At 35.0% G+C, this 26,494-nt stretch overlaps 1 protein-coding gene across 2 annotated transcripts in view; it reads left to right on the forward strand.

Annotated features, from left to right (window-relative positions):
• LOC126753770 (opioid-binding protein/cell adhesion molecule homolog) overlaps positions 1 to 26,494 on the forward strand; it is a 301,684-nt gene that overhangs the window by 133,687 nt on the left and 141,503 nt on the right. The window contains exons 1-5 of one of the 2 annotated variants that reach the window (XM_050465466.1): positions 4,317 to 4,695; positions 4,972 to 5,528; positions 13,852 to 13,923; positions 18,155 to 18,252; positions 22,077 to 22,284. In XM_050465466.1, the coding sequence (XP_050321423.1) occupies positions 5,105 to 5,528; positions 13,852 to 13,923; positions 18,155 to 18,252; positions 22,077 to 22,284 (802 nt within the window). In that variant the 5' untranslated portion in view covers positions 4,317 to 4,695; positions 4,972 to 5,104. Of the gene's footprint in view, positions 1 to 4,316; positions 4,696 to 4,971; positions 5,529 to 13,851; positions 13,924 to 18,154; positions 18,253 to 22,076; positions 22,285 to 26,494 lie in introns of those variants that run through there. The other variant, XM_050465467.1, reaches the window with a different exon arrangement.

A 26,494-nucleotide genomic window follows, 5' to 3' on the forward strand; every position in this document is an offset into this window, starting at 1 on the left:
TTCCGGTGTATACTGTGCATTCATTAACATATCACAACATCGATGAATCCGTGAATTCACTTAACGGTACTTTTTAACTCTAACAATAGTGAGAAACGGGGTTAAAAGTATTAAAAAAAGGAAATGTAAAGCAACTAGCCGAACGTCGATTCCTTCTTTTACGCTACTACGTGAATGGTATTCGCTGTCATGCTCGCTTGAAACTAAGGATAGGTATTCAAGCTTTAAATTAACTCTTTGAAAAGCAAACCAGCAAAGCTGTTCTGAGAAAAATCTGCGAAAATAGTGAGAATATAAGTACAGGCAAAGTTAGTCGCTAAGCAGCTTTCTCAACTTAAATTCCGCTTGTTAGTGAGTAAAAAAGCGTATGAACACTTAAATATATGAACAAGTATACAAGTTTTTAAAATGAGTTTGTATGCACTCCCTCTTCGTGGAAGCTTCTTAACTTCTTGCAAATTTTTTTGGGTTGTACTCAATCGTTAGATAGTTGCAAAATATCGATACACAAGCGAAGAGAAGGTACTGGAATAAAAAAAAAATTATCTTAACATTCTCATTGATAATTTTTGTGAACGAGAGCATACATAAAAATACCTTCACGCTACTTACGAGTACTAATTTTTCAGTATGTATTTAGCTTATGAAATCACATAAGCATTAAGTTTTTAAGTTTAATGGCATGATTATTGCTACAAATTTAGCATTTACTATAACTTTTGTCTAGTTTGGTTTGTTTTTTGCTTCCAAATAGGCCTCAGTTTCAGCGATCACCTTTTCATTTGACAAAAATTGTTTCGCAGGGAGTATTTTTGGAGATTTGAGCAGGAAATAGTTGCTGTGGGCCAGATTTGGAGAGTAAGGTGGACGCGGAAGGACATGGTAAATCATCACCTTCTTTTATTTCATATGTGTCCATTTTTCGGTTATTTCGTCCGCCTATGTGCATCCCGAAATACAGATGCAGTCCACAGATGCATGCGTCGATCCCCCGGATGACTGTTGATCGGATTTCGATGTGAAATGATGGAGCGTTATTTCATCTGTTGTTATATACAGACTCTAGAACACGATTTTGTTACGCTTTAACATCTTCAGACACTGCGCTCTTTTTGGTCAAAAAGGGAGCTCTGGCTGTACCCATTTTGCACAGAGCTTCCTCTTTCCCAAATATTCGCGAATAATATGATGAACACCCTCATTTAATATCTTTAGAGTGCCTGCTATCTCGAACAACTTCACTTTAGGATTATCCAAAATACTTTGTGCACTTTTTTGATATTTTCGTCGGTAACTACTTCGGGAAACTCATCATCAAGCCAAGTTTTTACTTCAACGGTGTTTTTGCACTTCAAAAAGCAACATTTTACCAACAAGTGAACTTCCTTTATAGAGCTTTTTTCATAATAACAAAAGTCGCTTCGCTCAAAAAATGTTATAGTTACTTCATAAACTACAGATGTGACCGCTGTCAAATTTATACACGCTTTTGGGCGTTTGGGGCTAACTAACAATCATGTGGATTTTATTCCAGTTGTGTTTTTTTCAATTGACCTATTAATTATTCCAGCTAACCTCATCTTTAATTTAGATCTCTTTAATTCTTCTGCATATTTGCAATCTCTTGAAGTTTAGCTTCGAAGACAACTTGTGATTTGTTTCTTCTTCGTGTTGGAGTTAATCTGACACTCTCACTTTTTCCCGTTCATACAGACGAACATACATGTTCACAGCTTTTTACTCTTCCATTGACATCAATTACCACTTTTAATGCTTCGCTATAGCACGCTCTTCGTCTTGCACCTTGCTTCTTGTCTTGTACCTGCTCTTTCTCTGTTAAAAATTACTTTCTCGTTAGCATCTGTCAAATGACGATGAAAACGTAAGCGACAACACAATGTCATCCTTATACCTTTTTATTTGTTATCAGGAATATTTTTCATTTAATTTTTATCTTATTATACGCTAATTTTGTTTAAAAGTATATATTTAAATATTTGTTAATACAAACATACATACACAATTTGTGTTTGTCACGATTCTGCAATGGGGGTGCTTCTGTTTAGCAGCAACCAACTCTTTCCAGATTTAATACATTTTCTTTTGTCTTCTTTTCACTTAAAATTCCTTTTCCTTTTCCCTTGTCCATTCGGTCCTTATCTCTGGTAGTCCTGTAGTTTTCTTAGGCAGTGATATCAAAAGAATGATGACAACTGCCGATATAACTGTTCGTTTTGGTCACACAAATTTGTCTAGGATTACTGTCATGATTAGTAATAAAGAAATAATTATTCATTTACCTGACTAAGTGACTTGAAAATGAAACAGTAAAAATCAGGTTGAAATCAACAAAGTAAACCAAATAATAGAAACAAAGAAATTCGTAACTGTTTGAACGCTAAGCTAAATAGAATGATCCAGTTTACCTTTCTTAAAAATAACAATCGATTTATTTACAACTATGTGGAATAAAGTCAAGTAAAGTTTGTATCGTTTGGAACAACCTACTTTCAGGAGGCCTCTTCAGTGATATGAAAACAACACATAATTTTGAAAATTTTTTGTATATGTTTTGTATAGGTTGCTGCTGCCGTTAGTGAGCAGTTTTGGGACTATCCTCACGCACACCGTGCTCATCATCAGAACCACAGATTTTGTTAAATTCAACATCTTGGCAATTAAAAGAATACTTTGTCGACGGTCTGAGTTCAAAACTTTGTCCATGTCGGTCTCCCAGCACAATCTTCATCAGCGACCTCTTCCCGGCCCTCCAAAAAGGCCTGGTGTTACCGAAACACACCACTTCTGGCTAAAGCAACATCTGAGTAAGCCAGCTTAACCATATCACAGGTCTTTGTCGCAGATTTACCAAGTTTAGTACATAATACGATTTGATATCATCGGCCTCAACACCCGCGCCGTTAGTTCTGCTTTCTCAGAACACAGATTTTGTGAAAAATCTGGCAATTAAAGGGCAAAACTTTGTCCATGTCATGGTCGTCGCATCTCGCGACTTCCCATCACGTCACTGTTCACAACATAACTTTGAAGTTGTAAAATTTCGTTTGGATGATGAAAACACTCTCTAGGTATTCGAAGCAACGCCGAACCAGACCTCACTCGTTGGAAGGACCAAGTTTAGAAACGACCTGCTCTAACGAATATCCAATTGGTGCCACGCAGCGAAAAGAAGAAACACGCGCGCTGTTGTAAATGTTTGTATAATCGCGTAAGTGTCTACGCCAATTAAGAAGAAAACCAGAAGTACATAATTTTCGTTTCTCTGCTCTAAACCCTGCATATTATATTAAGTTAAGAAAGGCGTATGTTGTTTTGTTTACTACACTAGCTTACTACACGTTCAAAGTGCGAAAGATCTGGCGCAAAACAGCTCATGCTTCTTCCACAAGAATACAGTCTTGTAAGAGCTAGATTAAAACTCTTAGCAAACTTACCTTCGGCGAACCAGGAGACATAGCCGAAACTGGCATTAGCCGCATTAACACATTTCTAATACCGTCAAAGGCTTTATCGAATTTTGAAATGAAATTTGTATTGGGTACCAGAGCGGACCGGCGTTCTAATCTGTCCAAGCGAGATTTCTGTTAGGAACGATCTCTTAACCTAACCTGATGAATAGATATGTGATACTTCTAGCTTACTTACTTAAAGGGAATTTTTTGTTTTTTTGCATTACCTATCACATTGTTCAAAGTTAAAAATATATGGATGAAGCTAAAAAGCATTATAATAATTACACATACATATATGTACGTATGAAACTCATTAAATTACACAGCTCTACAGAAGCTTTATAACCCTAGACATAAAATCGATTTTTGGATATATTTGTGCTCACAATTTAATTTATCACTAGTAGTCATTTCTGAATATCATTGAACATGAATAAAATAACAGAAAGGTTTATAATGTCAGCTTACTAAACAAAAACAGAAATGTCGAAAGCATATTGTTTACTATATGTACATGAAACTCCTTTTGTGAGCTCTTTTATTATAATTTCCAAAACTGTCAGCAAGCATATTTCTTCATAATTTGGTACCTACAGGTAACCTTCAATATTTTTCGGCACCTAACTCTTTCACTTTTTGGAAACAGTTTGAAGAAAAAAATGCACATATCTTCGCAAATTTTTTCTGCGTAGGATTTCGATGCTGATGTTATTGTTGGTGTTAATGTTTGTACTAAGCTAGACGAAATTATCTACGACTTGGCTCTCACATACCCATTTGCTTCGTTTCTTTGTCAAACCTGGAGAAAGCAAAACTAACGACGTATTTTTTATTGCTAACGCCAGCAGCTGTACACTCTTACAGAAGATGGTACCTTCTCTATTTGTTCTGCAGGTCGAATTATTTTCTGCAGTCGAAGATTGAAGAAGTCGCACGATAGGGAGTTGCCTTGTCTGAAACCTCGTTTAAATTATAATCGCCGGGTATGCTTTCGTCCGACTACATTCTACAAAGAAGCTGACGCATGTTCCTTATCAGTTCTTTGCCACCGTATCTGAATAGCTCGGCAGGCTATACATTGGCCACCGCCGCTTTGTTGTTCTTCAGAGGGGTAGTTGTTATTCGAACTTCTTCATGGTCGGGAAATGGAATGTGTGCTCCACCGTCAACGATTGGAGAAATCTAGATACAATATTTTAGATATGTCGTGCATTCAATAAAGGTGAAAAAAAATCGAAACAATTTAAAAACTCTTCTTTCCTCTCAATCTAGAAAATTTTAACCTGGTATCATACGGCGATAGCACCTAGGATCTGAATCCTAAACTTTCTCTAAAAGTTCAAATAATTTTTATGTAGAAGCCATTGCTATATACTTATATATATAATGGACTTACAATAGTTCAAATTTATAAATGTAGATAAATATATGTAATATATAATTATTAAATAAAATTGTATTAATAATTTTCATCATATTTTTCTCTATTTGCTTTCAGATCTCGAGGGATATCCTCAGAAAGTGAAATAAAATTTCTTAGAATGTGAAAGTGAAAGAGAATTTCTGTAGCAAACATGTAGTCTAAAAATTTTGTGAACGAAAGGCAACAAGACAATGAAGCACATGGTAGAATGCGAGCAATGCTTGCTAGAACGATAGTGAAAACAAGAACAACAACAATGATAAATACAACCAATATAGCACCGCAGCCAACGTGTATAATTAAAATGAAGCGAAAAAGTAAACTACCAAAATTTTTGTTGTTAATTACTGCAATTTGTATTAACAACTTCCGGCCCTGGCTTGGCGATGACGGAGATGCTGGCCGTAGTTCACTACCGCTTGCCTATGGCACGCATATGACCGTTACAGCTGCTAATACCATCGCACACACGTTCACCATCGAAATGCGTGGCCAAAATCATTATCACGATGGCGGTGGAGGAGGCAGAGGAGGTAGTAGTGGCAGTTTTGAAAATATGGATATGCATGACTTTGATGCTAAGGGTGTACAAGAGGAGTCAGAGGAGCGCGATCATATCGCGTATCATTTTGGTAAGTTAGTTACTCCACAACTATGTAAAATCATATATTTTTCCCAAAACTCAATTTATAAAGCCTTTCTTAATTTAGTGTTCATATTAGCATATGTTAGGTTCTATTCTGTTTATTCTATACAAATCTACTTAGACATTTAATTTTTTATGTCCACAAGCCTATTTCGATATTTGTGTGAGCTTCCAAGTGTATAAGCCCCGCAAAGGCTGTCTTGCTTCCAAAGTTTTTACAGTTGAGATATCAAAATTCTCAACCTCACATGGTGGTCGTCTATAGGACAAGGATATAAGACAAAGACCTATTATGACGCCCAATACTATGGAGAATCTAGTCTTATTGAGAGAAAAAAAATCACTGAACTTGCGACATCGAAGGGACTGATGACCGCAAATGATTTTTAAGCCCAGCACTGGCCAAGCTCTCACAAAGTAGAATGTACGAAGAGAGCAAAGCACTGAGCCGAAAAAATCATAATAGACCTTTTTTGTAGAGCATTCAATTTCCTACAAAATCCAAGGAACAAGATATTTTTTCAAGAAGTTGGAAGCGAGATATAAATTTTTTAATCTGATAATAAGAAAAAATAGAAAACTGTATGTAGGAGGACCTTCCCGTTACAATTAAAAACTCATGTTTGGAGAGGCTTTCTTAGAGGTGTCTAAGAACCTATTTTTCCAAGTACGAAACGAAAAAAAAAAAAAAATTTTTTTTGAATCACTCTAATATGCATTCACCAACCTTTCCAAACTTTGACCATTCGTCCTTAAAGAACACACTGTCCCTCTCTTCCAGCGGCTTTTACCTACTCACATCTCCCTCCTTTGTATGTGGACAGAGAAAATACAGCCAAAGTTTGGTTTTGCCAACCAATGATTCAAAAGTTCAGATAAGTGTTAGAGTGAAAGTTATTTTCGAAAAACCTTTTTCAATAGTTTCGCTAAATATCTACTTTTTCACGCAACTCTTTCCACATTTGCATTATTTTATTACGGTTTTTGCTATCTCCATAGGCCACTGTAACTTAATTACACTTAATCCACTTGACCGCACAGGCATATGGTTAGTTGACCAGAAGCAAAAAATGTGACAATGAAATGATTACAATTACAAATTCTGCTGTCAAGAAGACACTCTGATCAGCATATATGTATTTACATATACACAGAGTTTTCTATATATGTATACAGTCGTGTTCATGAATAGTTCAACAGATTCTTATATTTAACGATTTTTTTCTAAATATACTGGCTTGCCAGCGTGATTATTTTGCTAGAATAGACACTTCAAATATAAAAATGAAAAAATCCGCTTATATTTGCTCCAGAAAACTTTTTAATGATGCATTTTTTTACTTTCTAAAAAAGCAAATAGTTCATTAAAATAACCGTGCTTGTCGTTAGTTGTAGATGAAAAAAAAAAATTAAATAGTAGCGATTACCAACTGCCTTTAAGGAATTTAATATTTTTGAATGAAAGTTTTTTGAAATCTCAGTGCTCTTTCCTTTTTAGTGGGTCAAAGAAGACATTGTTCTATCAAGAAGCCTTAATTCGTACTGAACAAAGTAAATAAGAAATCTTTATTTCCATTTATGGTACAAAAACCAGAAAACATGAAGAAAATAGCATACATATAATACCAGTTCAGTTTTGGAAAAAAAGGATAATTTTAAGCAAACACACAGGCAAATGTCGAAAACTCAATATTAGCAGACGTTTCTCCTTTATAATTTTTATGTTGACAATTTTTTTTTTATTCTATTTACCTTGTCTCCCCTTGACTTTCTTCCATCATTTTTAGATCCTAGTAAAACTATTTCTTACTATAATCATCTAAATTATACGAAAAATTATTTATCAAACAGATCAGATTTTTTCCTCGAAATTTAAACCGAATATTTTGCAAAATTTCTTCTTAATTTGGTGCTTTAAGTTTGCACTGCAAAAAACTTTTCTAAACTTCACCTTCCGAAACAATCACTGCTTTGATAAGAATTGTATCCTTAATAAATTTCTGCATTTAAGGAAAAACAAAACTTCGGAATATTTCTACAAATGTGATTAAAACAATATCATTCCATGTCCAACACTTTCACGAATCCCTAGTTTCATTTTAACAAAATAAATTTTGTTTAGTTGTTCCACCCTTCCTTTCACTTATAGAATGAAGATATAGATTTCTTATTTATGTACAGATTAAATTATTTTTGAACACACAAATGGATATTTTTAGTGAGCAAAACTGTAGTAGACTGTAGAAATCTCTAGGTTTGTTTTATTATACTTTCAAACTTTACCTATAATTTTTCTCATATTTTCGGTCAAAAGGTTGGTAGTGGGATCACTTGAAGTTTAAAAAAAAAACTTAATTTTTTAACTAATAAGCCTGATCTTAATATAAGAAGCGCAAACCACAATAAAAAATAAATTCACTATCTGGACAATATGGCAACAAAAAAAAAAAAATATTTTTTATAGATCTATTAAATAATTTGCGGTTGTCTGCTACAATAGGAGTCTATGTAAAGTACCTCTTTTGATGAAGTGTTTGCTAGAATAAAGTCGTTAAAGAAATTTTCATTAGGCTTTCTATAAAATGAAGGAATGTGCTGAGGATTAATCATGGATTAATAGCCGAAAACATGTCCGCCCACTACTGTTAAACATGGTGTTTTGAACACTATTGAACGGGTTTGCTTTTCGTATCAAAGTGATGGTCTTATATGGTACATTTTATTTCTAACATCATAGACCAAACACCACATGTAAACCTCTGAAAGGATGTTATGTTACTATTTGCCAACTGGGAAATACATATAAACGGAAGATATGGAATTTAACCCAATACATGCAACCAAACTAGCTAAAAAAAGGTTTGCATCAGTAAGGATCGTCGTAATGGCCAGCTACTACGAGATCCGAATTCAATCGAAAATTATGGCATATGTTAAGTTAGTTGTATTAACAACAAATCCATTAAGTAAAACACTTATTTGGCTTAGCGGTATTGGAGGCATGGGCAACGTCCCTATATGGATGTATTAAAATATAAATAAAGACTTTGCAACCAGTTACTAGTCAATCGAAAAGATTTACTGCTCGAAATTTAACTTCTGAGTTTTTTTCTGTTTTTCTTTCAACAAAATAATTAATAATATAATCGAGAAGAGACTTTATTTAAAGTTTTTTATTAAATAAATCTTATTAAATTCATGTATGAATTTTAAGTAGATTTTTTTTATAATCAAAACACACCAGCATTACTATTTTTATGAACGGAGCTATACAAATGTACATAGGTTTATCTGCGTTAATTAGATGCAGCAAACTAAAAAAAATATGTACACCGCGGAATATGCTAATGTCTAAATGTATGTGTCTGGATTTTGTCTGTGCGTGTGTGAACATACACTCAGCGGCGGTTGAATAAAATTAAAATTTATTTAATCTTTTGTTTTACATTGTTTCACAGCATTTTCAATGGCTTGTAAAAACGGTTAGTCGGCTAGTTGCTTTTCATTAAAGCTTTATGTAGTCACCTGGCCACAGTAATGCATTAATTGACGAGTGTTGGTATATGGCACTACAGAGTACTGTAGCATTTCAAGGCTTAAAAAATGCCAACCAATTTATTATTTTTATGTGGAGTAATTCAGAGTTTAAAATTTTCATAATTTTAATACATATATATAGAATCGATTTAGTCATGTGTGCTTTCTGTCCGTCTATCTGTATATACTCGACCTGGTCCTTCAATTTTTGCGATATGGAAATTTTACATATGTACTTTTTATTAGAACCTATGTTGCCATATAACCCGAATGATCAAAACTAAGTTCTTATAAAGAATATTTTGTATTTGTGAAAGGTGTAAACGAAGTTAATGATTTGGCCGTCGTCTCTCTTGACCAAAGTTAGTTTTTGTGACATACTGGTAGTTTAATCATTCATGTTAGTGAAGGTTTTCAATGATTTGGCAATTTTTTACGTTTATTTTGCATATCTATGCATTATTATTTTATTTTTGGAAAATAATTGCGTTAATTTATGTATAGCAAGGCACGACATTTTGTTGAAGTCAGTAACCGTTAAGATCCTTTTCTACCATTTAGTGAGAATAATAAGAAGCTAATATCCAGCAATATTGATTTGGTAATGTTGGTTTATTTTTTACAGCCAACATTGTCATTGCCCATTTTAGCGAAAATTTCCGGGAAAATTATGGATGCAATGCCCGTTTGAAACACGATCCCTATATTATTCTGTGTGTGAAGTTATCTATGGTCAGAATTAAATTAAGCTTATTCAAACTAAACTAATCAATTGATAGGTTGCCATATGAAAAAGTATTCATCGCTTCGTATGTGAAAAAGTGAACAGTAAATTTCATTATCTAACAGGTAAGGAAGGGCTAAGTTCGGGTGTCACCGAACATTTTATACTCTCGCATGATAAAGTGATAATCGAGATACTGTTATTAGAAACTTTTTTGCGAGAGTATAAAAATGATGCCCTCTGAATTACATGAAAACATCTGAGAGATTTACTGATATTTTCGGTGAAAAATTAGGTTAGGTTATGTTAGGCACTGAATTCTTCTTGTCTTCTTCTTGTCTTCTCTGTCCGATCACGACAATTTTTCCACAAGGGATACCTCAGCTCAAATACCGTATTTGTGTAAAGTTTTATTCCGCTATCATCATTGGTTCCTAATGTATATATTATACAGAGAAGGCATCAGATGGAATTCAAAATAGCGTTATATTGGAAGAAGGCGTGGTTGTGAACCGATTTCACCCATATTTCGAACAAGTCATCAGAATGTTGAGAAAATATTATATACCGAATTTCATTGAAATCGGTCCAGTAGTTCCTGAGCTATGGTTTTTGGTCCAGAAGTGGGCGACGACACGCCCATTTTCAATTTTTAAAAAAGCCTGGGTGCAGTTTCTTCTGCCATTTCTTTTGTAAAATTTAGTGTTTCTGACGTATTTTGTTAGTCGGTTAAGGCACTTTTAGTGATTTTCAACATAACCTTTGTATGGGAGGTGGGCGTGGTTATTATCCGATTTCTTCCATTTTTGAACTGTATATGGAAATGCCTGAAGGAAACGACTCTGTAGAGTTTGGTTGACGTAGCTATAGTAGTTTCTGAGATATGTACAAAAAACTTAGTAGGGGGCGGGGCCACGCCCACTTTTCCAAATATGCCCCTCTCTAATGTGATCCTTTGTGCCAAATTTTACTTTGATATCTTTATTTATGGCTTAGTTATGACACTTTATAGGTTTTCGGTTTCCGCCATTTTGTGGGCGTGGCAGTAGGCCGATTTTATGTTATGTGAACAAAACTATAATACTCTCCTTAGCAACTTTGTTGCGAGAGTATAAAAATTAAGACCAAAAATTGTATACGCCATATAAACTGTATTATCACTTGCTTGAGGAGAAAAAAATGTAAAGAAACTGATACGAACTTCTTAAATAGTTAATAGTACCGAAGGGTTTGCTTTTTTTCTTATGAATTTCTATTCACATACATATATAGTCTATCTGTACATATCGATATATTTAGGAGACTGCGTGGCTGTGACTTCCGACTAGTTAGCGACATTTAGATAAAAATAAGGTCGTGTTGACTCGAACTTAAAGAGATGAACTTTTCTGCATATACAAAGGACAAGCGACTATAATATCATTGTCATGACTTGCTTTGTCACAACACTTTTAAGTTTTATCAGAAGTTTTTGTTACAAATTTTCTCAGTTTTAAAGCAAATGCATTTGCAAGTGGGAAGTGAAAATTCTTTAGCTGAGTTATTATAGTAAGTGAAAAAACAATTGAATGAAACATACGACATAATGACATGTACATATGTAGGTCTTAAGTTGGTTAGTTGTTTAAATAAGGTATTAAATATTGCATGGCTACAAAAAATTGGAGCATCGCGATATTAAAAATAAGTGGTGATAGTAAACCAAAAAAAAAACTATTTATAATAATTGTTAGACAAAAGTGCAAGTGAATTTAACAAGTATCTTTCTAATAAGTAACAGCACCTCTTTAATATACACGAAGTCAAATATAATTGAAAGTTAGGTACATATACGCCATGCATTATGTCAACGTGAAGAGTTCCATAAAGTTGTCTACCTTCTTCAAACCTCCAATAAATCTAAGGTAGTAAAATATTCCTTAAAATATTTAATGTAATATTATCCTTTCTTCTTGTCGGTAAAATATTACACTGGATCGAAGAATTTTCAATTAATAACTATAGTGCACCCTATTACAACAAACATTTTCAATACAATAAACCTTGCTCAAATTGTTCAAAAAATATGCTTGAATTAAATAAAAAAAAAAACTGACTATTACCTGGTACTACTCTATATACTTGTACCCCGCTTACTCTTCATATAACGGTACTGTTAAAAACTACTAAAAACGCAATAATTCAATAGCTAAATAAGCAAGAGACATTAAATTTTACCACTGAGATGGTATGAGGGAGCTTTATGAGAGCCGGTGTGAAAATTAGACTATGGGCGTGGCACCGCCCACTTCTTACTCAAATCCCATATCTCGGGACCCGACTTAACGATTTCGACAAAATTTAGTGTCTGCTCAATGTGTGAGATATTATATTGAAATTCTGTCAATGGTATCTATATTTATACATGTCAAAAATGTGATGAAGTGTCTCGCTTCTCTCTTCAACTTTCGGTATCTATCCCATCCCTCACGTGTTGTGGTCGATCGTAAGGTTGCGAGGTAGGCAGTCTGTTTTCTCTCCGCTGCAACACGGCACTCCTCGTCGTACAAGCTGTTCTTTTGTATTTTCCGAAAGCCAATAGTTTTGGTTGCAGCTGTACGTAAGGAGCTGGAAATGCCGTCTCACAGTTCCCTTGTACCGAGTTGTTGACGAGTGCTCTCAGAGAGCAGGAGTACAAGTCGAGTAGAAAATCGTTCGGCTGTCTATTGTGATTGTATCTTCTCGACGTCCAACCTCCTTGTATTTGTTGGCGTGCGTTTTTTGCTGCACAGAGGCGGGTGAGAATCTCGGCTGCAACAAGATAGTGGTCTGAGTCGATGTTAGGAACGGAGCGTACGTACGTATAGAACACTGGAGACGTGTAATCCGTCTATCACAACATGATCGATCTGGTTGGTGGCTTTTCGATCCGAAGAAAGTCAGGTAGCTTGATGTATTTTCTTGTGCTGGCATCTAGTACTACAGATAACAATATTTCGGGCCTCGGCGAAGTCAATCAGCTAAATATCTCGAGAAGTATTAATGACAGCGATTTTGACCTCTTTTTATAGCAAATAAAATTTCCTACAAATTTGTCATGTACATTTTTTCTATAGCTCCTGTCATTTACGAGATATATACAAAAAATGCGAAATTCTTGGAAAAATCGGGTTTAGAGCCCCGTACTACCTCGCCGGTGTGAGTTACGACTTTGTTGCATTGGGCACTTTTGTAGAGTGAACAATTCTGAGAAAAATGCGTCCAAAGTCAAAGCGATGCCATGAAATACCTCTGATCTGTAGGAATTTAAAGATAAAAACTCACGATTGAAGTGTATTTTCTATGGAAAATTTTTACAGGCCCTGGTCCAGTTCTTATTGTTAATATTAAGGGCTAAAATTTTCAGGGAATTTTTTTAGGGTATTTCCAATGAAATTTCGTGACGGGACTGAAAAAAATTTATAGTTCAAAGAAAAAAACACCCTAATCTTTATATTAGGTATCTATAAGGTGGCCCAGGGATGTGCTTACCCCATTCCACCCATTTTTGATACACAGAAATACTATTGTCAGAAAAGTTTTCACACCGGCTTCCATAAAGTCTCCTTGGATTATCTTCGAGGTAAAATTTCATACCTCTGACGAATTTAGTTATTAATTTATTGCGTTTTTAGTAGATTTTGTGCCATATTAGAATTATAGCAACTCTAAGTTCAGCTATTCATAGCCTCTAGAAAATTTATCATATTATTTTGGCTTAAGACATATTTCTAAAGCGAGAAACAGATCCTACCTCATTAGCTCACAATACAGGTTCTTTTAAATTATATACTAATTACTTACTAAACTTTAATAAATTTGTTTTTTTCTTTTGTCTTTTGTCTTTTCATTAATTGATCAACATTCACTTGAAACCGGTGCGCTTGTGATAACTAACCTATGACATTTCAATTATGCTGCTGTCATCTCTTAATAAGTGTGACGTTTGGGTGACATCGCCGTCGACATGATATTGCCATAACTTCACTGAACTTAATTATCCGCTACTTGCTTGCCTTATCCACTGTAGAGATGAAACATTACGAAGAGTTGCTCGAGGATATTAGAGATGACGCATCTACGAATTTATTACCTGAAAAAGGTGAGTACGAAACGTAATATATGATTAATAAGAGAAAAAAACTATTTAAATTAGGCCCTAAAGCTTTGTTGTTAAACAGAAGATTTTGTGAAAATGTGAACGACTTCGGAACAGTAGCCTAGTAGTTGGTTATATTGCTGATAAAAAATAGCATTTTCGAAAAATTGTAACATAATATTGCAAAACTAATAATTCATTGCTACACCCTTTTGAAACCCAAGATAATACTATATCAAAACTCACAGGATGCGATAAAATATATTCCAACAAAATCCTAATTATGTTTATAAAATAAAATCATTGCTGACACTACCTAAATTTTCCCATTTTTATGGCTTGGCGTCCAATAGCGAATCAAGCCAAATTTTTTTACCCTGAGGTAAACCAGAGAAAGAATTCTATATCGACAAAACTTCCCAACCGTTGCTTTTTAACTAGTTTTTAATCGGTGTACACATTCCGTTGGCGTCCTGAATATTTGGCTTTGTACAGAGTTGTCGTAATGAATTAATTTTTCATCATCAGTCACAGTCAGATGCAAAAAGAATTTTTTTAGCGTTTAAGCAGCATTTGTGACAAATCGAAATGTTCAGTGTAATAAACCTGAAAAATATAGTATAATATCGCATTCCCGTCTGATATCATAACATACAAAGCACTACTTTGGGGTCGTGGTTACTCCATTCAGACCTACTACAAAACGGCTGTCAGTGAGAGTATGTAGTCATCAGCATTTTCATAGCAAAGCTTATTGAAATTCTACCGTAATGCCAAGTTAGATATATCGAAAATGGAGAGAGAAAAACAACAATACAAACTTGCAAAGAAGAAAAGATAACACGTTTACGGCTTACCGACATTTACATGCCGTCTGACAAGTGAACTATCGGGTGATTTTTTTGAGGTTAGGATTTTCATGCATTAGTATTTGACAGATCACGTGGGATTTCACATGGTTCAAAGAGAAAGATGCTCAGTATGCTTTGACATTTCATCATGAAAGACTTACTAAAGCAACGCTTGCAAATCATTGAATTTTATTACCAAAATCAGTGTTCGGTTCGAAATGTGTTTCGCGTGTTAATAACGTCCGATTTATGGTCTACATAATCGACCAAGTGAGCAAACAATTAATGCGATTGTGACCAAGTTTCGCACTCAGTTTACTTTTTTGGACATTAAACCAACCACACGAATGCGTACAGTGCGTACAGAAGAGAATATTGCGTCTGTTTCTGAGAGTGTGGCTGAAGACCGTGAAATGTCGATTCTCGCCGTTACAGCATTGAACTTTTGGTTTGGTTTGACCCGTAAAAGAGCCACCAAGATCATGCGATTTAACGCCATTTTTAGACTATTTTTTGTGGGGCTACGTCAAGTCTAAAGTCTACAGAAATAAGCCAGCAAAAATTCCAGCTTTGAAGACAACATTTCCGAAGAAATTCGGGCTATTCCGGCCAATGCTCGAAAAAGTTGCCCAAAATTGGACCTTCCGAATGGACCAAAGACGCAGCCGCGGTCAACATTTAAATTAAATTATCTTCAAAAAGTAAATGTCATGAACCAATCTAACGTTTCAAATAAAGAACCGATGAGATTTTGCAAATTTTATGCGTTTTTTTTTTTAAAAAAGTTATCAAGCTCTTAAAAAATCACCCGATAGTAAAAAAAAAAATCACAAAAACATACATACAGGCTTAGACATGCATCAAATACCTACAGAAACACATAAATAAAAAAATAAATCATTCGTAGACATGATTAAGGCTAATTACATAAAAAATGCACAGTTTGATAAATAAATATTGGGTAGTCTTTTCGTATTTTGTCAATAGATGTCGTTGCAGTCGTATATTTCCAGTGCTACCAGTCACATTGTGTCATACTATATAAAGTTGGAAAGGTAAGATTTTAAGCATCATTTAAGCAAAAAAAAAAAAAATTAAATTCGGGAAAGTTGAAAAAAAGTTACAGCTGTTCAAAAATTAGTGAAAGTAATGAAGAAATTCGCTATATTTTGAAATTTTTGTATAAAAACGGAAAGAACTGATCAACAGAAAAGGCTTCATCTTCCATCAGGACAACGTTAGACCACACGTGCCTTTGATGACTCGGCAAAAACTGGGAGAGCCTGGCTGGGAAGTTTTGTTGCATCCACTATATACTTGACCTTGCACCATCGGACTACCATTTTTTTTAGTCAGTGCAGAACTGCCTTAATGGAGTAAAGTTTGCTTCAAGAGAAGCCTGTGTAAACTACATGTCGAAGGTTTTCGCTGAGAAACCAGAAACGTTTTACATTGATCGCATATAAATGTCTGAATTTAATCTTATCGCACATATTTTCGCTTTTGTAAATCGCTTTTCATTCTTGTACTCAACTTTTTCACTTCCAGCATCGCTTTTAGAGAATCTCATAGTACTGAGTACTTAGCATTTCGTTTATATGCTGTGTGCATATACAAGTACATATTGGAGGAAAATGGAAAAGAATATACATATGTAAGTGAATGAAAAACTGCGTGAACGTAAGGCAATATCACATTCACGCAGTTTTTCATTCACTTTTGTTGACAAATGCGTACTCATATTTCTGTGGTGTTTGCACCGCGTAAGAGCACAAAAGCATATGAGAGTGCATGCAAATATCCCTGCCTACAAGTGTGAAGTGGTACTCTGTAAAACAGAGTACAAGTGCTTTGTGAAATTTCGTATTGCTTTAAATATTCAACTTCCTTCCACTCGGCATTATAAATTTTTGGAACATTTTATGGTGAACAACATTCATAGAGGATATTTTTATATAACTAAAAAAAATTTAACAAAAATTCTTACTTTATATTTTCAAAATTTAACTATAAAGGAACAGTTGTATGTTCAAAATAATTTTGCAAAATATAAACAGAAAAAAACAAAGGTACAAGCATTTTTTATTTTTGGGCAGTCGCCAATAGTTGAAATTAATCAATCTAACTTTTCCCTACTCCAAATATTTCGACTTTATTCTAGTTTTATATATACATATATTTTTTTGGTTACAGATTTTTAGGACTTTTGAAATTGTGGATTTAGATAGAGGGAAAATAATTGAGGTTTGGCACTGCGACCTATGGTCTGTTTTGTCCTCTCCAATATCACATATTCATATACAAAACTGGAGTTTTTGCAAAAGACTATTCCCATGTTGGAGAAGTGTTTTTGGAGCCTGCAGTATCCAGTATAGAGCATGACATTGTTAATCATATCTCCAAACCGTGTTATGTTGTAACTTCTCAATAGAAACATGGCGTGGCGATTCATGTTGCCTGCTGCCAATGCCGTTCTGCTCAGTGTGGAGCAAGTCTTTTATGATGTGGGATCCCTCTGTAATGCATGGTTCTGGCCCCATCATCCTGAAATCTGCCACAGAGCGGGCTAGTTCGCCGACCAGCACATTGGCGGTTACCCCTTTATGTACGATCAGGTGTACAAGGTTGCAAACTGAAGGGCGGTTCAGCCTTCCTATACACTCCTTCATTAATAGCGATAACTTTTAGTGCCGCATGACTATCGCTGAGTAAAGTGATACGGTGGTTGCGATATTTGCGTTGGATATTGATTTCTGCGCACTAACTTATAGCAAAGACTTCTGCTAAAAAGATGCTCGGAAAACGTCCCATTGGTATGGAAAGTTTTGTTTGCGGTCCCGTAATGCCTACTCCATTGCCCTGTTTTCGAGTCGTCAGTGTAACATTGGATATCACTTCACTCCGCCTTACTAATGAGAGTAACTTTAAACTTTTCACTTATCTCCCATTATTTGGAATATAGTGGAGGGTATAGAACTCCACCCCGTGGGCAACCCCTAATGGTAGCAAGATGAATCTTATTCCCCCAAAATGGAATCCAGCATATTGCATTATCAAAAGCATCTTCATTGTCAAGTAAGGCACATATCGCAATTGTGGGTATGGGTACATGCCAAGTTTTTGAGAACCTTAATTTAATCAGCTGCGAATATTTGAAATTTTTCACTTTTTTATTTTTTAATTTTTTCTGTATTCTCTTAAGACCAATAAATAACTAACAAAAATATAGAAAGTAAAAATATTATTTGCATTTAACACTTAAAAATTGCTTGAAAATCATGCCTCTGGACTATATTACCCTTTAAAGAATGCTTTAATTTATCCGAGCTCTAAAAACTATACCTTCAAGTAAGAATATATTCAATTTGTTCTTCATCTTACAGATTTACCAAAATTTGGTGAGCCATTACAAAATGTCACGGTAGTAGTGGGGCGAGAGGCGGTGCTGCAATGTGTTGTCGATAATCTGCAAACCTATAAAGTAAGTAGTTAAGAAAATAAATATGTTAAAATATACCTACAAAGAGATGTATGAATCAGTAGTCACGAAGTGGATGAAAAAATATAATAAAAATTACTTCTATACAAAGTAATGGTCAATTATTCAAACAGCAAAGCAAAAACCAGCAATTTTTCATTAGTTAAGAATCTTATAACATATAAAAGAGTTAGTCGCTGATGATTTATAGGCAGCACAAAATTACATATTCCCCAGATTCCGCACTCAAATGCACAATGATTATTACACACTTCAGAATGAGCGCACTCAACCATTTTAGAAGTTAATTGCTTTGTGTCAAAACTATATGTAATCGTGTGTGCACATTTTGTTTCACCGGACACATACAAACATTGTCGGTACCTGAATTAACACATGCCAAAACTATGCTTGTAGTGGTGGCGTGCTTACTTTTGACACTTTATTTCTTAAAACTCAAGACGTTCTCTCTTTCCTTGGTTGTTATTTGCCTTTCACTTTTTTTCCTTCTTTCTATTAAGTGAGAATTTTTGCTTTTATATATACATTACGAGGGCTGCTATGTATATTTCTGGCCTAATAATGAAAATAGGAATACTTATCAACGAAAATGGTTTTATTGTTTTTCGAAATATTCTTCATCAAGATTTATACACTTTTGCATGCGCTCAAACCAATTTTCGAAGCACTTTTTCCACTCCGGTTGAGACACCCCCAAAACATGGTTTTTGAATGCTTCAACAGCACCTTCTGGCCACGAAAATCGTTGACCACGCATTATTTTCTTGATGTGTGGGAATAAAAAGAAGTCATTGGGTGCCAAGTCAGGGCTGTACGGCGGATGACCCATCAATTCGACGTTTTAGCCGGTCAAAAAGGCGCTGGTTTGAGCCGATGTGTGAGAGCTCGCATTGTCATGGTGCACAATGATTCGTCTTCTCTTGTTCGTTTTTCGAATTTCTCCGAAGACTTCAGGCAAACAAATGGTGGTGTACTACTAAGAATTGACCTTCCTACGTTGCTCAAGCAGAACAGTCGCCACATGACCAATTTAGCCGAAGAAACAGGCGACCATTTGCTTCGAGGTGCTTCTTCCACGAACAACTTTCGTTGGATTTGGCTCGTCTTGGAAGACCCACACGGTCGATTGCTGTTTTGTTTCGGGTTCATACGCATAGATCCATGATTCGTCACCTGTGACGATCTTATAAACGTCTTTTGAAGCACCGCGATCGTATTTTTTCAGCATTTCTTTTTGAGCGATTGTCAAATTGTGCGGGATGCAACGAGAACAAACCTTTTTTATGGCCAGGTGCTCATGCAATATCGAATGTATGTTGGTGGTAGAAATGCATAGGCATGCCTCTATCTGAAGTATGTTACATGACGGTCTTGCATTATCAGTTCACGTACGGCATCGATGTTTTCTGGCACAACGGCTGTTTTTGGACGACTTTCACGGAATTCGTCTTTGAGCGAGCGTCGGCCACGATTGAATTCGTTTTACTTGTTTTTCACAGTGCTATAGGATGGTGCTTCATAACCATATAACCATACATAACCGATGCACTCTTGTCGTGATAATCCACGTCGAAAATTGTGAAAAATGATCGCACGAAAATGTTCACGAGTTAATTCCATTTTTTGGCCGAGATGAATTTTTTAATTCCCTGTAAATAAAACAATTCACGATTAAATGACAAAACGTTCTGAGTGATGTTATGCTAAAAATGTCAAACTTTCCAATGGAAATGTCAGATTGCACCTGGCAACACTTAGTGTTGCCTAGGCCAGAAATATATATAGCAGCCTCCGTATAAGTTATTATTCAAATACAGAAGTCTGACTTTAGGCGTCACAAAAAGTTAGATTGTCATATTGATATATGTACCTAACTTTTATTGAGTACCGAAATATATAAGTAAGTTGTGAGTGTTAACAAATTTCTGTTTATACTCTGTTCAAATCCTCAGAAAGTGAAATTTATATATTTTTGTATGACATCGATAAAGAATGTCTTGCCGAAGTGACTAAATGATTATTTGAACATAAATCGTTAGATGTGCTTTTAAGTGAAAACAACGGACTCTACTCTTTTCCATCTACTATTTACATATAGATTTATATACATTAATAAAATATAGGTACGACAGAAACCATCCCCTTCGATTTCTGAAAGTATGTGTTTATGTGTATATGTAAAACTTGTGATGATATTGTTGTTATCAACTTTCTAGTCCAATTTAGAACTACAGTATTAATATATATTTTACACCGCCTTTATTTCATTGAAAATAAGCCCTCACAAAAGCACATTTTGCATTATTTCTTTTCCTACATTTACGCCTAAGTGTATGCTACAAAGTCAATACAATTTTTACAATACCAACAAATCATAATTACTATTATTACAATTATTACGCATATTTCTTTATGCAAATGGTCTCCCTGGCTACGCAAATGTGTGTCACTACAAAAGTTACCCTCAACACAGTTTAAAAGTTATCTCCTTCGTCTAGTTGTAAACATTTTTAGTCGCATATTTTTAGGGTTTTAAAGGTTGGAAAAAAGTAGGGCAAAGATGCGCAAGTATATGTGTAAAGGACACATAGTATGGAAAACTTTTTTTTTGACAAAGTAGTATCTCCACGAAATTTTCCACGGATTATTGTCCAAAGCAATGGAATAATTTTTGAAGAAATGGTTCGGATCAGACCACTATAGCATATAGCTGCCTTACAAAGACAGTTCAGCAAAATCAAGTTTTTGTAAGGACTTTGTTTTTTAATTTTAACTACGGTCAAAGCTGCAGTAGCTGCTGAAGTGGAGGATTTTTTAAGTCCCTTAAGAAATAGCGAATAACTTAAATTTAGTTTGCTTAAATTGTTTGTATATATTCATTAATTTTGTCGAGTTTTTAGGTTTAGAGGGTTATAACATTAAAAAAAGTTTCATACCATAATTCTCTCTACAATTAAACAAACACTAAGCTTTCCTTGACCTATTAATAGGGTACAAATAATACCAAATAAATATACGTATGTAAATCGATAACAATATGCTTGGTGTATGTTTGTGTTTACTAGTATAGAACATGAATTCGACCACCGAAATTAAGCCATTCATCCTAATGAACTTGTTTAACTTGTTTACGGTCCTTAACCTCAAAGAAAGGTACTCACACTCTGCCTTAGCTGATTCATTGAGAGACGCACAACGGCCGCAAGCAATCATGCGGATATTAAGATTTATAAATACACGTATGTATTTATCAGCGTATGTCCTTAAGATACAAATATATATTACATGTATATATGGCAGCAAGACATGAACGTATGTTTATAAATATATATATGTATATGTATGTATATGACAACTCTACGCAGTACTGGCTAATAAAACGTTTTACTATTAAACTAAAAGTAAACAAACAATTTTCTCATGAATTTTCTTCTCTGTTTCCTTTTCCTTCCTTACTAACCTATACATGCACTTTCACGCATTCACATGTGTCCAATAACCTGTGGAACTCCGTGGAAAATTCAACACAATCACTTGCACGTCCAATGGATAAATAAACAAACCGGCACACGCTGCCCATCAATACGCACATACACAAATGAAAATACGCAAATCCAAATAAACATAAACAAACTAATAACCGAACGTGAATGCGTGCTTTTTGTGTCCTATTTACTATCTGTTAATATGAAAATGAATGGGTTGTGTCGAACGGGTTGACACGTCTCACATTATGCTTTACCCATATGCAAACACAAACTCTCGCCTTCCTGTGCGTCATGTGATTATTTTGAGGTATCGTCTAGATTGCGTGGCTGCGCGTCGACACACAAACAATACTGACGATACAAAATCACGTTATAACGAAAAATAACCGAATGAGTATAACCCATGCTGAGAAACGTGCTTGGATATTGAGAATACGTGATGTGAAGGAAGCGGACAAAGGCTGGTATATGTGTCAGATCAATACGGATCCGATGAAAAGTCAAGTTGGTTACCTTGATGTTGTAGGTGAGTACGACAAAATTAATTGAGTCCAATGGTTTATATATTATAATATGAGGCAGACATATCCAGATAGTAAAAAATTGCAATAACTTATATTATCAATATACTTTAAGTTAAATTTAAGCCAATGGAATATGTACATTAGGGTGTATCATATAAAACTTTATTTTTTTTCTTCGAGAAAAAATGAAAGTTTTATAATGGAAAAAAAAAATCTGGAAAATGTTGACCCTCAGTTTTAACTTTAAGTCCTTCTTTTTTGATTTTTCATGTTTTTCAATCATTATGAGGGAATATCATTAAAAAAGCCATCGCATATTGACAATCGCTTCACTTTTATTTATGCAACTTTGATAATTTGCGACTACCGAAAACTTATCTTCACTGCATTGATTAGGTTAAGTTAGGTCGTAAGTTTATAAGTTTATCTTCGTGCAAAAGATAGCGCTAGATCTCACTTATACAGCTGTAAACATTACGGTTTTTGCGGATACTCCAGAAACGATGTGTTGTTAAACATTACTCACCCGCTGTGCATCGACAAACACAAGGATGTGTTCGACGTCGAGATATCAACAGACAGCCGAACAGGACTCGGCTTGCACTCCTGCTCTCTGAGAAACTCGTCAACAATGATTCGGTATAACTTTATTCAAATATTTCAAACTCCTTACATAGGTTGTGAAACCATCGGACTGTTTCGGAAATGCAAAAGAACAGCTGGTACGATATTGCCGTGTCGCAGCGGAGAGCTGCCTAGTCGCAACGTTACGATCCACAAACATCTCGCATGGGATAGATACCGAAGTTTTGGTTGTGAGACTACAGAACAAAAAATGAAATGCTTTCCGTGAGTACGAATGAAGCTTGATAGATCTGGCTAGAATGCAAGTGGTCAAAATTCTACGATTAGCTGTTTGCTGTTTTGAACCCCCTAAAGGTGATCTAGTGACCGATGCCCAGAGCATACAAGTTTAACATTAGAGGAACACTTAAAGCCTGCTATGGCAGAGAATGCACATTAAACCAGGAGAAGGCGAACTGACCCAATCGATTAGTTCTTGAAAAAGTTGAATAGCAATTGCCCGCCTGAAAAACAACAAAGCGGCATAATTTTTCCGGCGAAATGATAAGGAGCATGCATCAGCTTCTTTGTAAAATATTCGGACGAAAGCATGCCCAACGATTGGAATTTAAGTGAAATATGCCCAATCCTCCCAGAAAAATCTGAAACTACCGTGGGATAAAATGCTCAACATCGCATATAGTGTTCTAGAGCGTTTGTGTCTGTTAAGGATCAACCTTTTAACAAACTGATTGGACCTTATCACTGTGGCTCTGACCAATGGAAAATTTATGAGATATTTTGCGCCAAATGGAAAAGACCCGTGAAAGGAGAATCGACACACACCACCTCTTCGTCGCAGCTTTCGACACACGAAAAGAACTCTTTGACGAGCCTTTCAAGCGTAAATGTCTGAATTTGGTATAAAATAATTTGTAGCACAGAATTTTGGTCGTAAAGAACTGAACGATATATATTTAACGAAATATCTTGTCATCAAACAAACAGTCGTCGCACTCGCGACTTGGCTCTCACGTCACTGTTGACAGTCATAACTAACTTTGAAGTCGTAGATAATTTGCTATTGGAACCAGCGTAAACACCACCAAAATTGTCAGCCTAGAAATCCAACGCAATAACTCTTGCCAACAGGTGCTACTTGAGTAGGCAATTGAGAAGCAAAGTTCTCTCGACGAACAAAAGACTTGGGCGATGACATCAACCGATGAGTCGACGTTACGAGTTTTCGAGAGAAAAATTCTGCGAAAGACTTATGGTCCTTTGCTTATCGGCGAATTGATTCGATGGAACGATGAGCTTACGAGTTATAAGTTAGATATAACGGCACTGACATAGTTAAGCGAGTATCCTGGCTTGATCATATTGTCCGGATGGATGAAAACACTCCAGCTCTGAAAGTATTCGACGCAGTACCCGTCGGGGGAGCACAGGAAGAGGAAAACCGTTGGAAGGACCACGTAGCGAAAAGAAGAAACGACTGGCGCGCTGTTGTTAACTCGGCTATAATCGCGTAAGCGGTGTCTATGCCAATTAAGAAGAAGATAGGTTGTTAGCCCATCGGACTGTTTCAATTCAAAACACCTATAATTGCGGCGATATTGACCTTGCTAAAAAGTTTTGGTTGTGTACAAGACAATGAACCTCTTGCTTTCCATTCTGCGCTCACATGAAGTTCACAGATCTAGTGCTAGAATGCAAGTGGTCAGCCACTGACTTATTAGCTGTTTTGCTGTTTTGAGTGGCTCCACTGCGACCAATTACTCAACCCTAACAAGTTTAACAAGAGCGAACTTAAAGATATTGCTATTAACCCGAATACTCCTTGATTAGTCTTGAGAGTGATATTATCTTACATAATTTTCCTAAATTGAGTAACTAGTTGGCATTAGTTTAAATATTTAGAAATATAACTTATCCTCCCAGAAAAATACTGAAAATATTAGGGTAATGGAAATTTAATTTCTATAATGAGTGTTCTTAGTTTGGTTCTCTGTTAGGATCAACCTTTTAACTAACTATTTGTTTACGGGACTGTTCTCTGTCCCAATGGAAACTGTTATGAGATTTTAGATGGCATGTAAGTAGACGTTAGCATCAAAATAGTTCATAAGACAGTTTCAAAGAACTCTTTGAGCTTTCAAGCAAAAAATTTTTTTAATATGTATTTAGTAGTTAATTTTATAGTACCGTCGTAAAGAGAGTATCGTGTTGTTTTTCGATATATTGTTGGGGCCAGTATTTGCGTTCACTTAGATCTTATTCACCGTTGTTCTTAGTAGTTTGCTTGTTGGCAATTCTTTTAAAAATACGCGTAATATGCATTCAAGTTGTCATATACATTCTGGTAGTTCTACGAATATTTGCAAAAGTTACTTATACGACACGTTTGTCACGTTCAAGCCCTGTAATTTGCCATGTATACACGCCTACTCAGCTAAGTTATGTCTTACCTCTTATTGATTCTGAAATAGTTGAAATCAACAATGTTGTAAGTAGTGCTAATTAAAGCAAAGTTTCCTTTCGAAACGAGGATACTGTTTCATTGTCCACCATCTCGAGTTTGCTATATTATAGTTTTTACTTTGCTTTCGTTGGCACAATGATGAAAACAGAAAGTTCAAATTGATAATTTAGCTAGATACACTTAGAAGAAATGCTCTTCGTTTCATTAGAGAAGATACAAAATACATAGAACAACTATAATGGAATGGTCGAATAAAAGTTCAAGAATTTTCTCTTAACTTTTATAAGTCAAAATAAAGATATTAAATAGTCTTTCCTTACAATATCTGAAAAAACTACATTATACTTGAATATGCATTTAAGTATGAAACTATGAATTTGCTACAATGGAACTTTTGCCATCAAAAAATAATTTTGCAATTTTACCATTTTGCCAATTTTTCTTAATTTCAACCTTCAATAACTTTAACAAAAAAATGAATATTTATATCAATATCAAAATATTTATACCACGGAGTATGCGTCTGGTCCCCTTCCTAATGAACTGCCAATTTTCAAAATCAGAGATTTTTCGAATTTTTCATGGCCCACTTGACGTGGTTTGACCCAGCACAAATATACTAAAGGAAAAATTCCTTAAGGGGGCGGGTAAGGTTTTAAAGGCAAAAAAAAATATTAATAAATAAGCCTGTGACGGTGAATCTCCAGAATCGCCTTGAAAAAAACTCCTTATATATGACTCGTTACCGGATCATCTGAAACAAAAAAATTATATGCGTTTTAAAGGTGATGTATATCTCAAGTTAAAAAAATGTATTTATTTTTTTGTATTTTTTGCACCACTTGGAAGAAAAAGCGCAATTTTAGCTAAAAAAATCGCGGTTAATTTGTTAATAAAAAATATAAAAAATGAAAAAAAACTCCATCTGGTTACCTGTTGATTTGTGTGAAAAACTAATGTTCAAATTTTCAAATGGATCGGTTCATTAAATTTTGAGTTCTAATGTTCAAAATAACGTTCTCGGGAAAATCGATTTGCAGTTTTTTATACATCAAAGTCAGGTATCACAGCCGGTCGTTTAAAACGCTGTAACTCCGTTAGTTTGACTATATTTGACTAAAAATTTGTACACAATATTCTCGACATATTGGTCGTTTAGAAAA

This window comes from Bactrocera neohumeralis, chromosome 3 (assembly GCF_024586455.1).
Source record: "Bactrocera neohumeralis isolate Rockhampton chromosome 3, APGP_CSIRO_Bneo_wtdbg2-racon-allhic-juicebox.fasta_v2, whole genome shotgun sequence".
In the NCBI taxonomy this organism is placed as follows: domain Eukaryota; kingdom Metazoa; phylum Arthropoda; class Insecta; order Diptera; family Tephritidae; genus Bactrocera; species Bactrocera neohumeralis.